At 43.9% G+C, this 16,499-nt stretch overlaps 1 protein-coding gene across 1 annotated transcript in view; it reads right to left on the reverse strand.

Moving 5' to 3' along the window:
- Window positions 1–16,499, reverse strand: part of NR1D2 (nuclear receptor subfamily 1 group D member 2) — an 86,959-nt gene that overhangs the window by 20,278 nt on the left and 50,182 nt on the right. The window contains exon 7 of the mRNA XM_069212039.1: window positions 11,729–11,939. Within this exon, the coding sequence (XP_069068140.1) occupies window positions 11,729–11,939 (211 nt within the window). The remainder of the gene's footprint in view (window positions 1–11,728; window positions 11,940–16,499) is intronic.

Below are 16,499 nucleotides of genomic sequence, written 5' to 3' on the forward strand. Positions count from 1 at the left end.
TACCACCAAGGTCAACTTGGTGGTGATAACGATTCCTTAATGCCCAAATCGCATTAAGGAATCGCTTGTTACATGTGGTTTAGAAATCGCAAATAAGGACGCCTTATTTGCGATTTCTTATTTAGAGGATCGCAATTTGCGACTCTCTAAACAGGGTCGGAATTTTAAGGAATCGATATTTTAGCGATTCCTTAAACTTGCTGTCAGAATGCCTTTCATAAATACTGAAAGGCATTTTTGCATTCGCAAACGGACATTCGCACCATTTGCGAATGCAAAAATGGATGATACATCTGGCCCCAGGTTTAGGATTTGTTATCAAATCATAAATGTCATGCCTGTGAACAACTGAAGAACGGGCACTTCACAGAAGACCACTGATTACAATGTGATGTATTGCGGCTGTTGTATAATTAGAAATGTCCTAGGACCAGGGCCGGCTTTGGGGCGGTGCGGCCGGTGCAGCTGCACCTGGCGCTCATCATAAAGCAGCAGAGACGGTGAATGGGCCTGATGCAAAGAGCGTGTACCATGCAGATCCCAAAACTGAGTGTGAGTGAACTACAAGTAGCGCTTTAAATAAAGTAATTGTATGTCAGAGAAGCCATGGAGATATGAGGTGCACTGTTGGAGAGTGGTAGTGAGGGAATTCATGGAGAAGGACGTGGGGGGGGGGCGCCAAAAAAGATTGTCGCAGTGGGCGCCACGAGAGTTAAAGCCAGCCTGCTTAGGACTGACAGAGAGCAACCCCCTGCTGAGTAAACTGATGCCATGTTTAGATACATTCTGACAGGTTATAGTCTAAGGCATAATTAACATTTTCAAATGCTCGAAACTGTGCTGGGTAGTAAATTAGACAAGGTTTACCATAACTAGCAAGACTGGCTTCAGAGATGGGTGGTCTGGCTGGGTGCTTTTGGGCATTCTACAGAATTACTGCTCCTTTTTGCCACAATTTAGCAGTTGGGTGTGAATTCTTAAATTGGGTCAAAATATTATGCACAGGTCTGACTGAGAGCATCAGAGTAAATGGCCTCCTATCTCCTAAAACAGATACTACAGGGGGCACCAGGCAGGGATGCCCATTGTGAGAATTTGGGTTATTAGTTCAGAAGCATGGAATTCCCACTCATATAATAAACACAAGCCCTGCTATTGTGAACCGAAAAGTCACTAAATTAACCTGTGTTTAACCCTCTGGCAGCTGAGCACAAAGCAGTCTGGCTTAGAGGCAATGTGTAAGATATGTATGCAGTGCACATACACAAATACAGCGAAAACAGAACACAAGACAAAATCCCAAACCAACGTAGAAAAAATAAGAGTCCGTCCGGGATGGGGGGGGGGGAGGAGGATGGGGGACGTCACTGCGAGGAGGAGACTGCTGGAACTTGGAGCAGGTCGAGCGTCACTGACGGTCGCTGATGTAGTCTGAATAGCCGTACATGTGTCACAGATGGTCATTGCTGGGGAATGAAGAGCTGATGATCATCTAAAGCTGTCAATATCATCACGAAGTGCAGGTCTTGCGTTGCCGTGTTGCCGCAAACGGTCACTGTCGACACAAAGAGCAGATCCAGCTAGAGCTTCATGTTGGCGGCCAATGCAGATGGTCGATTCTCAGCACGAAGAGGTCACTTCACAGTCACTAGGACCTGAAAACTTCTGCATCTTCACCTTTTATTCAGGGGGAGTTCACACTGATGCCGGTCAAGCATCCAGGACCTGGGGACACCTCTTGCAGATCAGAATCACTCCAGTAGAAGCCAGCCGACGGACTCAAGTAGGGGTCAGGCAGGTCCAATGGAAGCTGGTCAGGTGGGCCATTGCATGGAGGCCTCTGGAAGCTTGTTGTGTCCATGGCGCTCACAGGAGGTCAGCGAACTGACCCTTAGAGTCACTCTGGGTAACCTGGGTTGAAGACAATCCCGTCCAATCTTCCTTCTTCAGTCAGCAGGCCAGTCCTTCTTCTGAACCTTACACAGGTCCTGGGGTGTTGTGATGGGAGGTTCTGAAGGTCCCATTTTTATACTTGGTGCCAAGCCTTTGTGTGGAGGAGTTCCCTTGCCTACACCCTAAACTGTTTCTGGTCAGTTCTTCCCCTTCCCATAGTCTTGGCTCTAAACTGTCTGGGATGATCAATGCAAGGGCAGGGCTCCTTTGTAACGCAATGACGGCGGGTTACAGCTCCTATCCGGGCATCCTGTCAGAAATACCCTCTCCCCAGACATCTAGGCTCCCTTTGACTCACAGTCAGGAAACAATACACAACCCACAACATCAAAGCCATCCACAATCATTTGACCCAGGATACTGGCAGAAAGGCACAGCTGGTTTGGGCAGAAATATGACAGCTTTCTAAAAGTTTCGTTTTCAAAATTGGACCTTAAAATACAACCTTGTCATCAAACAGAATTTTAAATTGCCATTCCTTTGAGTGCAAACATAATTTCTCTATCTGTTTCCAATGTTAAGTTAGCACTCGTTAAGTGTAATACGGTAACCCAGTGTTAGCCCTCTGGAGAGATAAACTTACAACAGCGAAAAACAACTTTAGGAGTTTTGTTTTACAGCTAGGACATGTAAAACTTAAACACATGTCATACCCTGTAGATAGTTTGGGGCTTGCCCTACGAGCCTTTAGGGTCCTCCTTAATGGTGACTTATAAGTATTAAAAAGGAAGGTTTAGGCCTGGCAAAAGGTTTATTTTGTCAGGTCGAAATGACAGTAGCAGGCCTGGGACATGTTTTACAGTGCTACTTTAGTGGGTGGAAAAATTAATGCTGCTGCCCACTAGTAGCATGTATTCAAAGGCCATGGGTACAGGTAGTACCAATTTCTAGTGACTCACAAGTAAACTAAGGGGCATATTTACAAGAAACTGTGTTGCATCAGTGCTGATGCACCAGTTTTCTTGCGTCGCCCCTGCCCCACCTAACGACACCATGGTTGCACTGTATTTACAATACGGCACACCATGGCGCACGTTAGGCTAATAGGGTTACAATTTTTTAGACTATTGTGGTGCTTTGCTGCAGTAGCGTCAAAAAATGTTATGCTAGTGCAGCAAAGTGCAATGAGGCCCATTGATTAAAATGGGTGCGTCACTTTAACGCCTGCTTTCAGCAGGCATTAAAAATGACACCAAAAGTCATTTTTGCAGGGGTCCTGACGCCAGAACGCCCCCTTGCATACATGCAGTTGGTTGACGAAATCAGCACCCAGTCGACGTAAAACATTTCCGGCGGTCTGCAAGGACCCTCGCACTTTTGTCAATAATGGATAGATGGAAGGACTTGAAGGCCATGAACAACGCTATAAACTATTTTGCTCAAACACAGGGTGTAAACTAGCCAGTGCAGACAAAGATTTCTTGGAGACAACTCCACCACCAATGCATTACTCCTAAAGGTCACATGCACTACTGCCATAACAGAGCTTCAGCTAAGAACATACCTGCATCTCAAAGCCCCCATACGATCCCTTCCGGCTCCAGCACTTTGATGACCATGAAAAAGAGCTCTCCGTCAGACCGCTACAACCAGATCACTTACCACTGTCGCAAGATAGGATTCTCAGACATGGAGGGGGTTCAGGGCAAACTAAGACGCAGGTCGTCCAACTCAGCTGCCATTTTCCATGATGAGAAAGAAATGGGAGGAACCTCTTCATAAAAGAGCTAGGTCTCAAGGAGGAATTAACATTAACAGCAGAATGAAAAGGGTTAGGTGGGTCAAGAATCTACTCTCCCCAATCAGAAAACAGGAAACATCGCTAGAGAAAGGGTCGCCCTGAAGCTCTCTATGTAGAGGCTCCTTTTCCGTTCTGGAATAAATGTAAACTTCACACTTGTATAGCGCACTACTCACCCGTTAGGGTCTCAAGGTGCTGTACGCATACAGCTGTGGAACCCCCCTGGCTTTTCCCTGTGAGGCACCCACTCCTGGGCAACCCCCAGGCATCCAAGTGCTGTCAGGGACGTTGTGGAGATTAAGTAAGATATTGCCCAGAGTTGCAGAGTGGGACCCATTAATTAGATTAGGCACCGAGGCGAGAATTATCTGGTTTCAGGGAATTGAACCCAAGACCCGCTGAGGGTGGGAATTGAACCCTGGTCCCGGGCCAGATCTCTGCATCAGGGTCTGCTGCTCTAACCACTGTACCACACTTCTCCACTCCAATGAGATGCTCCTGGACTGGTTGGTGCAGTGATTTGTCCTTCTGCTTCTCCATAAGCAATAACAGGTTACTGGAATGAGGGAAGCGAGGTACCATGGAGGAAAACGTATTTATAGAGGTGGATGACCCAGACCTCGCCGGAGTCCTCTACAATGTTCTTTTGAACAGGGCAAGTAAAACCCTGAAGACATCCAGAAGTAACCTCAAGTTACAAAGGGGCAGTAAAGGTGCCAGGACACACAGATAATTCACTCCTGAAGAAATAGGAGGGGAAAGACTTGGGGAAAATATAATAATACTGATTTATCCTGAAAAACTAAATTACATACTATTCTACCATGCTGTAATATGTAAGAGAGAAGAAATCTGCATGGCTGTTGGACTAGCAAGGAATAAAACAACCCTTAATGGAATGCTGATAGTAACCTTATGTTTCCACAAACCCGGAAGTTTGTGGATGACCGGTAAGTCAGTGGACTGCAGCCTCAGGACAGGCTCATTTACAGGATCTATATCATCCACAATACCCCAAGGGGCCCATTCCTGGCTCTAGGAGGGTCACCTAATTAGGGGATATATACACCACTGTAAGTTGCCTTAGGTTCTAGGCACACTTTACCAAGAGAGCACTCTTAGGGCCTCATTATGACCCTGGCGGGCGGCGGAGGCCGCCCGCCAGGATCCCGCCCTCCAAATTACCGCGCCGCGGTCAAAAGACCGAGGCGGGTATTACGAGTTTTCCCCTGGGCTGGCGGGCGGTTCCAGTAAAACCGCCCGCCAGCCCAGGGGAAAACGACCTTCCCACGAGGATGCCGGCTCGTAATCGAGCCGGCGGAGTGGGAAGGTGCGACGGGTGCAGTGGCACCCGTCGCGTATTTCAGTGTCTGCAAGGCAGACACTGAAATACTTTTCGGGGCCCTCTTACGGGGGCCCCTGCCGTGCCCATGCCATTGGCATGGGCACGGCAGGGGCCCCCAGGGGCCCCGCGACCCCCCCTACCGCCATCCTGTTCATGGCGGCTTTCCCGCCATGAACTGGATGGCGGTAGGGGGGGTCAGAATCCTCATGGCTGCGGAGCGCGCTCCGCAGCCATGGAGGATTCCAAAGAGCAGCGGAAAGTCAGCGGGAGACCGCTGACTTTCCGCTTCTGACCGCGGCTGAACCGCCGCGGTCAGAATGCTCATTGGAGCACCGCCAGCCTGTTGGCGGTGCTCCCGTGGTCGGTGGCCCTGGCGGCCACCGGCCGCCAGGGTCAGAATGACCCTCTTACTCTCCTAGAGAGGACTAGGTTTTCTTTAGGTTGGTCCTGATGAAACGCCACTAGATCCTGTGGGACTAACCAGGGCATGAAACATGCTGATCCCACCTCTGTAGGGCAGGCAATCTAACACACAGATTCATACAACCACAATTCTGTGGTGTAGGGTACTCCACACACAGATTCACACTCTGGGAACACCAGACTATTATTTCTGCCAATTCCAGTCTACATGTTTTAACCCTGAAAAGACATATGTCAGGGCACTCATGAATCCATGGTTAGAAGTTGATGATGTATTCAATCTTCATTGTATATTAACAAGAGCCATCATGTAGATTTAGAACCTTCTTTATTCATATAGCATAAAGTTCAACAAAAAAAGGCCATCCTTGAAATCAAAGTTTATGTAGCAACCACGGCCAATATTCTTATAGCCATCACAGCCAACACGTGTTTCATCCTATGAGATAATGTTCTCTTAAGGACTTCATCAGGGCTGAAAATAAATGAGAGCAATGTCTACATATGTAATATGTATAAAAGAAATGGTCAGAGCAGAAACGACCAATTCAAAACATGACAATAGTAAGAATAGAAAACATGCCATATGTGACTTATGTGACATTAATCAAAGTACGTTAATCTGTAATCCACCAAACAAAATACAGAAAATCATTTACAAAAGGAAGATGCCCAAGTCAGTTATACATTGGAGCCTTCACACAGGATCACCATGTGCAATGTCTACATGTGCCAAAGGTTCACACAATAAAATGTGCACGTCTCCATTGTAAAGCCAAAATTAATTAAGAAGACACCATTGTGAAACAAGAGAATATACACAAGACCTGCGATAATGTAAAACCTAACCCTAATTACTAAAAAAATGCGCAAAATCCTTTAAAGGAAATCTCTTGATAAACAATAGTACACCCCCAAAGATTATCCAGGACATACCTTAACTTAAGTATGCAATTTTCACTGAAAATATTTCTCTCATAACAACTGCAATACCTGCAGAGACAACAAAAAGTAAATTCTATAGTTTCCAAAATTACCTAAAATGTCCGAGATGCAAAACCACCACCAAATAACTAAATAAAATCATGGACAATGAGCCCCAACTGACCTTTACAAAGTATAATCAATCCAAAGTCAGTAGTGTTTTGAAGTAATCTCAAATCGTACCTAAAGTGAATTAGATGTAAGAAAATCGTCAATATGGTGAGCCAAAACGCATAGAATCAAAAAGTAAGATCCCAAATAACGTAAAAGAAAATAACAGAAATTGCCAAGGTCCTATAATACTCCTATAGTCACTCACCTATCCAATAATGGTTACTATCTAAAAAATGGGGAACCACGCCGCGATCAAATCATCCCGCAGCGTTCCCAGTATCAAAAACCAGCGTTGAAGCCGACCGACCGGGGAAGGTTCTATTTGAAGCGTCTTCACGTTATTGCCAAGAAAATGGAAAGGGGACTAACCTACAATCTCGGGCGCCATCTTGGAAATGTAAAAACATAGAACTACGAAGATAAAAAGCTCAAACGATGCGAACACCGACAAAATGTCCCCGAGTACATACCATTATGTAAGGTAAACGGCCCTAATCTGCCAGGGAAAGTTTCAATAAAGCATCCCCATGGTTGTGGGCAGGATAATAACGCCAAGAAATAACAACAGTACTGAGGCTATAAATTTCTGTCATACATTACAAGTGTCAGAAAGCTAACATACGTTGCGAGAGTCTAAGGATCCTAATTGTAAATACAGCGACCCAACCAAGATAGAAAAATCAGCCATTAGCAATAGGACTATCTAGTAATTCTTTAAAGTAATAGAGAAAGGGAAGAAATACATAAGTAACACAAAAGTACATGGAACGTGCCCCATTTCTATCTTATGCAACCTTATATGGCAAGTATAGACACACAATCATATATATGAAAATTCACATTATTGATATACCATTGAAGTGCTAATATTATTTACATATTACACTGAGTCTACAATCCAAATTCATAGTGCATATAGTGAAATGTGCGTGAATAATAGATATAAATAAAATGTCAAATCATGGGTAAAGCAACATTCAAGCAAATCCAAGAGATAGTCAATGTGGACAACATCGTGAGGTAACTAAGTCACAATATCATACAGAGGCACATTTGAAATGAGCTAACATTCAATGCATTTTAGCAAGTCTCCCAAAGTAGGCAACAAGATACAGGTCATATTACAATATATTAAAAAGATGTTAAATTAATCCCCCAAGTAGTATTCCATCTCAAAATTGGTATTAAGACCATCTTCCACCGCTCTGAGTTTTAAGATCCAGTAACATTCTTTTCTTCTGAGGGCTAACTCTCTGTTACCTCCCCTAGGGTCTCTCTTTATAAGGTCAAATCCAAAGAATTTGAAACCACCTGTGTTGGTCCGTTTTGGGCAATGCCGCATGTGATTTACTATAGGGTATCTCTCGTCCTCCTGCCTCAGGGCTCTGAAATGTTCACTCGCCCTAATTTTGAGTGGTCTAATGGTACTGCCTATGTAATACAGGCCACAATTGCATAAGATCATGTAGATGACAAAGTTACTATCACATGTAATATTGTGATCGATGTTAAATTGCACCCCAGTAGAGCTCATGAATGTGGAGATACCTGACTTAGCCCATCTGCACATTCCACAATGTCCACACTTAAAAAAAACCTTGCTACTGCTAGTCAGCCAGTTCTCGTGGTTTTGTTTACTGCGAAAATTGGGGCATAGAATATTCTTGAGAGTTCTACCTTTCCTAAAGGTAAAGACCGGGGTATTCGGGATCACTTTCCTAAGATTAGAATCAGCTGTCAAAATATACCAATATCTGTTCATACATTCACGCAGTAAGGTAGCTGTTTTCGTATAGTTGACTATACAACGAATAGCATTGTCTCTAGGTCTCGATTTCTGACACAGTGTGTCTGATCTTTTTAAACGCATCGCCCTCATACGAGCATTGCTAATCACATTAGAAGAATATCCCCGTGCTCTAAATCTGTTGCTCATGTCCTCAATACATAGTCCAAAGTCTTCTTCAAGGCTACAGTTACGTCTTGCCCTCACCATCTCACCATATGGTATCGAATTGATTTGATGGACCGGATGTGCGCTTTTTGCATGTAAAATAGAGTTACAAGAAGTACTTTTTCTGTATAGCCGGCTCTCTACTTTATTATCACGGATAAGAAGTTCCACATCTAGGAAGGCAATATTAGTCACACTATGTTCTGAAGGGAAATGAATATTAAATTCATTCATGTTTAGATAGTTTATAAACTCATTGAGTTTTTGTAAGTCACCCGTCCAGATCATCAAACAATCATCAATATATCTGCCCCAATAGAGTATATCCGACATCCAAATACTACCCTCTTTGCTCCAGATCTTATTTTGCTTGAACAACCCCATAAAGAGATTCGCATAAGCTGGTGAGAATTTAGATCCCATAGCGACACCTTGTCTCTGGCGGTACCAGTCATTTTTAAATAAGAAAACATTGTTGTTTAAGATCAGATCCACCATATTAATTAACATAGTAGTGTGACCATATAGGCTCGCTGGTCTCCTGTAAAGAAAGTGACGCAGTGCTTCCTTTCCTTGTTCATGGTTGATACTGGTGTACAGGGAGGTAACATCTAGTGTAACGAAGATCATTCCTGGTTCCCAAGTAATGTCTGTTAATATGCTAAGAATATGTTTGGTATCCTTAATATAAGATGGTAAGTTACCTACAAATGGCTGTAAAAAAATGTCAACATATTCTGAAAGTCTCTCTGTAGGACCACCTATACCTGAAACAATGGGCCTACCAGGCGGGGAAGTAGGATTCTTATGTATTTTTGGTAGTATATAAATACAGGGATTCCTGGGTCTATGAACACGAAGGTACAAATATTCTTCCTCTTTCGAAAGCAAATGATCTAAACATTCATGTAAGAATTTATTGATTTTATTTGCCAGTGCGGGAATAGGGTCTGAAGAGATCTTCTCATAGCAAGTACTATCTCCTAGTTGTCTGAAAATGTCTTGTTCATAATCTGAGGTGTTTTAACCCTGACATGGGTCCTATCGCCCATAGTAAAACTACACCACCAGCACCTAAAGTCAATAATAACTCACACTCCTTCTAGTCTTTCACCTAACACACACCGGGATACACTCGGCACTCCCGGTACTTCTTTGGCACCTAACAAAAAAGATCACCGGCTAAGAGCCTTCTCGCGGGGCTTAACTGGGCACCGCAGCGCCAGCCCGACAAGGAGCAAGCCTGATGATGAAGAATGCTAGCGAAGGATGGGTGAGGGCACTTGCTGCTAACAAAGGAAATGCTTTATGTGATCTCTTCTCGTCCCCCAAATTTGTAGTGAGGAGTTGCTATTACAGAACAGTGTACTCACTTGGTTATTATTTGCTGATTTGTGGGAGACTGTACACTGGACCATCCAATATCTCCTAGTTCCCCTCCCCTTTTGTTACAGCATCTTACCACCACCTGAACACAGGAATTGTCAATGTAATCTGGTACACACACAGAGCAGGAGAATGTGCAGAGCCGCAGAACCCTCAATGTTTCTTCCAACCAACTGAGAAGCTACAAATGTTCATTATGAGGAGTGATGTCTGTCACTGTTTAATGTGCCTATGGACCTAAGACCAAACACGATACTGATGCAGCTTCATTGTTCTGACACACAAAATTAGAGAAAACATGCTTTCAACAGTCTAGATGAAGCCGGTGAACATGGGATTTAACTGTAATAAAAGTGAATACATGCACCCAGAAGGCACAAACCACAATACTATTACACAGTGACTAACACACAGTAAGTAACTGACCGCGGTACGCTTGTAATGCTGAACAAAAATCAAAGTAAACCTATGCAACAATCTTTAGGTAATAGCAAAAGAGAGTCGGTACACAAATTAAAAGGATATAAAAGATGCAATTCTACTTTGAATTGTTGAAGACTACACTCATAATGCTGTATTCATCGTTGTATCCAAAACATTAAAAAGTATTGGCAAAGTTGAAAAATACAGAGAATGGAGGTAATAATTTGGTCTTCAATGTAAAAACGATCTCTGGGGACATTATTGTTGTATATAAGCATGCAAAGAGAACAAATGTAAACCAAAGGGAGTAACTTAATATATGTTGTAAATGATATTACAAGATGCACATTTTTTAAAGTAGAAAAACATCAAGTTGGATTTTACAAGAAACTTTCTACAGACCAACAGGGCTTCTTGCCAAGTGGCCAGGGGCGCATCGCAGAGGTTGGGAGAGGCAAATTGAGTTATACTGAATACATTATTCTACTGGTTATTTCCGTGCTGCTTTCAAGGGGTTGTATATGAAGCCCTCGAACCCATACAGTGAAGGGCATAAATATCCTCTGAATAAAAGTTTCTTGCTTCCATTAATCGAAATACAAATTCATCAAAACGTATTTCAAAATATGAAAATAACAAAAGAAGACATATCAGCCACACATATCTCAAAAATGAAAGACACGCGTTAGGTCAGGAACTCTATAAAATGCAGTGGGAGATGGAGAAGTAAAGGGGACCCCCAATTACATAGAAGGATATTTCGGGGGGGGGGGGGGCACACTGTTAGCTATTTTAGAGCTATATAGTAATACTATAAAACATTATTAAGATTTTCAAATCGGTGAAATGGAAATCTATAAAAGTTGATGTGGGGTTACCACATGCCTCCTCATATAACAGGAGGGAGGAATACTCTTAAGGGAAGCAAAGAGTTGCAGATTTTTGAGCAACTTCCAATGGTCGAATATGCGATGGCTTGAAAGAACAAGCAATCAGTCAAATTAAGACAAACAAGCTTTTCTGACAAGAGTCAGAGGTGAAAGTGAAAACTTAAAAAGTTGATGTGCAGCATTTTAAATGATGTGTAGATAGATCAAGAGGAAATAATTAAAGTATCCAGGTAACGTTAAGTGCACATTTAGATGAAACTGTTTAAGCGTAAATTTAGATGGAATTGATACAATTAGATGGCGTGCAAGTGTCAGCCAGTCGCTGCGTTGAACCGGTCAACCTCGGAGTGAAGACCCCCTTCAACTTTGAACCAACTCCTGAACCAGCTGAGTCCCCAATGTCAGTCGCCCACTTAATGAAACAAGTCAACATCAGCAGGAATGTGGCAACCACACTGCATCCGTTGGCTTGCTGCATGCAAATGATGAAGAGATATGTAAATAACTTTGCTTACCAGCAGAAACCAGGACAACTGCTGTGAAGAGACTCATCTCCTCCTCGCTAAGGTGCAGGGCGCGGAGCTTCTCGCTGAAATCAAACATTGACTTCAGCAGTTCCCCTGCTCCCATGCACTGTAACTCATCCACACTGTACTTCTTCCCACTAAGGAAGGTGACTGCATGCTCCTTTGCGTCAAAGAGCGACGCAAATCGTACCATTAGCACCTGGCAAACAAAAAAAATAGAAGAAAATGAAGAATTTATAATGGGAAAGTCCAATTTTAGAATTCAACAAGTTACAGAACAGAAGAAAAGCCAGGAAGGGGGGTATTCTGAGTATCTGCACTCACCAGCTGTAAAAAAGAAACTGCAAAAAGTTATTTCTCCTTAAAAAAGAAATTGTTCAGTAACTGTGAGAGAAGTGGAAAATGGTCCCGTCTCCACACAAGAAAATCAAGGCCCTCATTATTTGCGGGTTGGCCCAGCGGGAAACAGCCCACAACATTGACGCTGGCTCATAACAGAGCCGGCGGCAATGTTGCGGTGCGTCGGGTGACAGTGTTCAACAGGGCTGGCCATGGGGGCCCCTGCACTGCCCATGACAAAATGCAGCACACATGGAAAGAGGAAACCACGAGGAGAAATAAAGATATCTCTCCATGTCACGTCTCTCCTAAGGAGGCAAATCTTTTTGGTACATTCCCAGGTTCACCTGTTCTTGAAAATCTGAGAATGCATCAAAATCCATAGACGTTCCCTGGGAACTCCCACGCCCAACCATGGAAACACCTCCTTGGAGCAGAGTAATGCAACATAGCGAGTTGTGCGGCGTAACATAACTCGAGATTTATGTTAAGGTGGCCTTGCGTGGCTTCATAAATCTCATTTTTCATTTGCGTCGCTCTTGCACTACGTTGTGTGGAGCAAGAGCGACGCAAAGAGGCTCATAAATGTGCCCTTAAGTTTCACCCCTGAGAGCATTAGGAGAGGAAGAGCATCTATGGATGAAAAGTACAAGAATCTTCAAAGTTACGCACTTCACGTGGCTAACTTGTAAGCAGGGCACATCTTTGGGCACAATACCTGTGAGGCTGACAGTACATGCCATGAGGGCATACAGTGGGTACAGCATGTTGTAACCGGAGGCCGTTTAATATTGTGAGAAAAGAGCACCTGACAAAGCTTTCTCGGTGTTGCTGCACCTATTGTTTCAGGTAATTCCGTTTGTAGTGTGCTATAGAAATATACATTATTATTTTTTTCATTGTGCTCAGTAAAAATACTATGTCCACAGCCCCTACAAATTAAGGGCAATTGGTGGAAAAGGTGGCTGTAGGTTCTACTCAGGATGTGTTGGGTGCCAGTTCCTGTTTGACCTTTCCAGGGTGCAATGTGTTTTGAGTTTCACTGGTTGGCTTAATAAGAAGCCAATGGAGGTTTTTCTAGCCTGGTTTCACAAGGTAGAATTCCCACAAATGTGTACACATTCGGGCAACCACATTCTACAGCGTTTCAGTCTGTAAGTGGGCTTCAGGAGCGATGTATAGCTTGTGCTGCTGTTACCAGAAATGCCCTCACCATTACTTTGTCCTTTAATGTCAAGTTTGAAGGCACAGGAGGAGGATTTGACTGAGCTTTGATAGTTGTAAATTAAAAACACTGAATTACAGCATCTATTGGGAATGCTCACAGCTGTTGAGAGTTAATAGTCCTTGATTTCTTCCTTTCTGTGTTGTTGCTGCTGGTGTCTCTAGGCTTGTGGACCAGTCGAAGGAAAGCTCATCGGCAGCTGCACTTAAGAGTGCCAGGTAGTTTGTTTTGTTTCCTTTTCATCAATTGGCAGCTCTGGCTTACAAATTCAGGGGCTCTTTTAGGGGCATATTTACGGGAGGTCTGCGTCATGCTTGCACCACGCAACGTGATACATGCATGATGCAACCCGTTAGATTTGTGACGCATTACTCTGCGCAAGGGTGGTGCTCCATGGGCATCCTGGGGGTGTTTCCATGCAAATCCCATGGTTTCTTAATGAATTTCCAGATTTGCCAAACCTCGTAAACCTGGGAATACACCAAAAAGATGCGCCTCCCCAGGAGAGGCGTAATTATGAGAAATGTCTTTATATCTCCTTGTTACTTCCTCTTTCTAAGCGTGCTGCATTCTGCAGCACACATACAGCGGATTATGCTTCTAAAGTTAGTTTTTGTGCAGGAAGCTATCCCTTCCTGCACAAAAACAATCCTGCATGCAACGCTGGCACCCATGCACCATGGTGCAAGGGTGCCTACCTTGGCGCTAGGCGGCCCATTGTGGGATAGCACGGGGAGAAAAGTCAGAAATCTGCCATCTGTGTTAAATACAGCACATTCCTCCCTTTCCTTGTGGCGCAGTGCAACACAGCGACGTTACCTGCTGCGCTGCTCTACTAACCGCATAAATGTGCCCCTCAGTGTTTAGCGGATGGTGGCATTTCCATTAGCTGGCGGAACTCGTGCCCTGTCACACTGAAGGCTCCCTCATCCCACTTAGAGGTGCAGAACCGCAGAGGTTCTTCAGCTTGACCCGCTATCGGAAACCCTTGCCATAGTGGCCGGCCCTCCAATGGACTGGCAGGTGACAATGACTGTAAGGTAACTGTAAGGTAACAGTTTTGTGAGGGAAATCTCCTACTTCTCTCCCATAACATACACATCTTCCTCCCTAAGCTGTTTCATATAGACAATGGCCATCACTCTTACTATTTTCCCATTGCTGCTCCATATATAAAATGGGTATAGCACCCCCTGCCCACTTAGTCGCTTAGTTATACTGTGACCATCAATCTTCTGGTCTTTGTTTTTAGGTTGAGCGCAAGTGCTCTGACCTGTTTTAAGTACTGTGGGTTTTTAACCACACCCACCGCACGCCTATCACTTTCACTCGTTCGTGGGCTTGCCTTTCAAAAATCCTTTGTAATAATTGGTAAATGCTTTACATTTGTCCCTCCTTGGGATGGTTTTGTTACCGCCTTGTTACATGGATAATTGCACGATTGCCGATATGTTTCAGTGAGCGAACTTCTTTTTCCTTTTGTGTCCCTCCTTCACGCTCATGGCGGCCGTGGCACTTTTAATCAGCTCTCTTATGTCAACTGTTTTACTTTTCATTTTCAATTTATGTGGCTAGAAAAGTCTGGTTAGGAATTTACAATGCCAATAGCTTTAACTCGAGAAAATGCAAGACCCATTGCTTTGCAAATGCTTGTTAGTGCTCTGTTTATGCTACAAGTAACATAACATCTAGCTTCACTCATGGTGTGCCACATGCACTAAAGTCTCTACACTTCATACCACCCCTTTCCTTTCCATACAAAACACATGGCCATCTCTTTATCCCCAAAAATTCACAATAATCTGCCACTTAATATTCTGCCCAAGTCTCTTACACAGCCTTTACTGACACTGGTGTTAGGCAAAGACAGCTCAGGACACATGATGGAGAGTAATCAGCAGCTCTAAAAGTATTGAACTTGTTGGGTGTCACTGATACTGCAGACCACCAACTACTGATGTAGCAAGTGTATGGAGTCCTAAGGGTGGAGTAAGACTGGATACATTGTTCATGGAATGCAGATCACCAATGATTAAAACTGGACATCATTAGTCCAGTAAAGTCTACCTGCTACATGGAGCTCCATTCCTGCCTGTACCACCCATCGTCAATCCATTTGTGCAACCATTAGCTGAGGCCACTGCAGGTTATATGTTAAGAGTTTCAGCGCTACTCCGACAATAGGAAGCTGGAGGTGCAACCTGAGGGCATGGCGTCTTATGACCATGGATGCCTAAATTATGACAATATCCCAACTGATTAAGCAAGAAGCAGAGACATGCAGGAAGGTTGTCCTTAGCAAGAGATAGAATAAAGCTGCAGCTTGAATCACCACACTGAGTCTCAGCCGGCTGAAAGGATGCATGAAAGTATAACAGTGCATGATCCCTAGGTTTGTGACTCATCAGCCAAGCCACAAGCTCCTGTTGGCCTCACCAGCAGAACTCACGTAAATTTAAGAGGGTCAAGAAGGTGGGGAAAAAAGGAACAGGACTGACACCCTTAATGGGCAATAGTCTACCCTTATCCACCAGGAGAGTGGTAGTTCACACATAGGCTTACACAGAAAGCTAAACATGGCATTGCACCAACAAGCCTTTAGATACTCTGACCTCTGGCCACTGAGAGCTCATTTGTGTGGCGCACAATTATTTCTAGAGTGCTTAGGTAGGTATCGCAGGACCCTGCTTTGGAGTCTTCTTAGTTGCTCTAACAGAACATTTAATAAAATTGCAACTGATCATTTCACATATGCAACTTCTCTTTCCTGTCTCCTCTCCCAACAGGATTCCTGAAGCCACAAGTTGATTTCCCCTTCTCTTTACACTGGTTTGTCATTCTGCACCGTGCTGGAAGATAAAGTATTCCTTAGTCTCTTCTCCTCCTTCTGACTGTCTTAAAACATGGGTCCACATCTTCCTCAAGTCAAAACACTTCTAGTCATGTTCCATCCTGCAAGCCAAGCATTTAATCATTTATAAATGTGTCAGAAAGTGGCCTACTGATTTGGGAGGGATGGCCCTATCAACTTACCAAAGCACACTCTTTTCACAATACAGTTCACTAAGAGAACCTGATCAGCCCTGGTAACTACAGCGCAAGTGGTTGGCTACTTACTCCTAAGCAAAACACGCAAGAGGTTCAAGCAGTTCAAAACACCCTGAAAGTTAAGAACCTCAAACAATAAAGATCCTA

Source organism: Pleurodeles waltl, chromosome 10 (assembly GCF_031143425.1).
Source record: "Pleurodeles waltl isolate 20211129_DDA chromosome 10, aPleWal1.hap1.20221129, whole genome shotgun sequence".
Taxonomy (NCBI): domain Eukaryota; kingdom Metazoa; phylum Chordata; class Amphibia; order Caudata; family Salamandridae; genus Pleurodeles; species Pleurodeles waltl.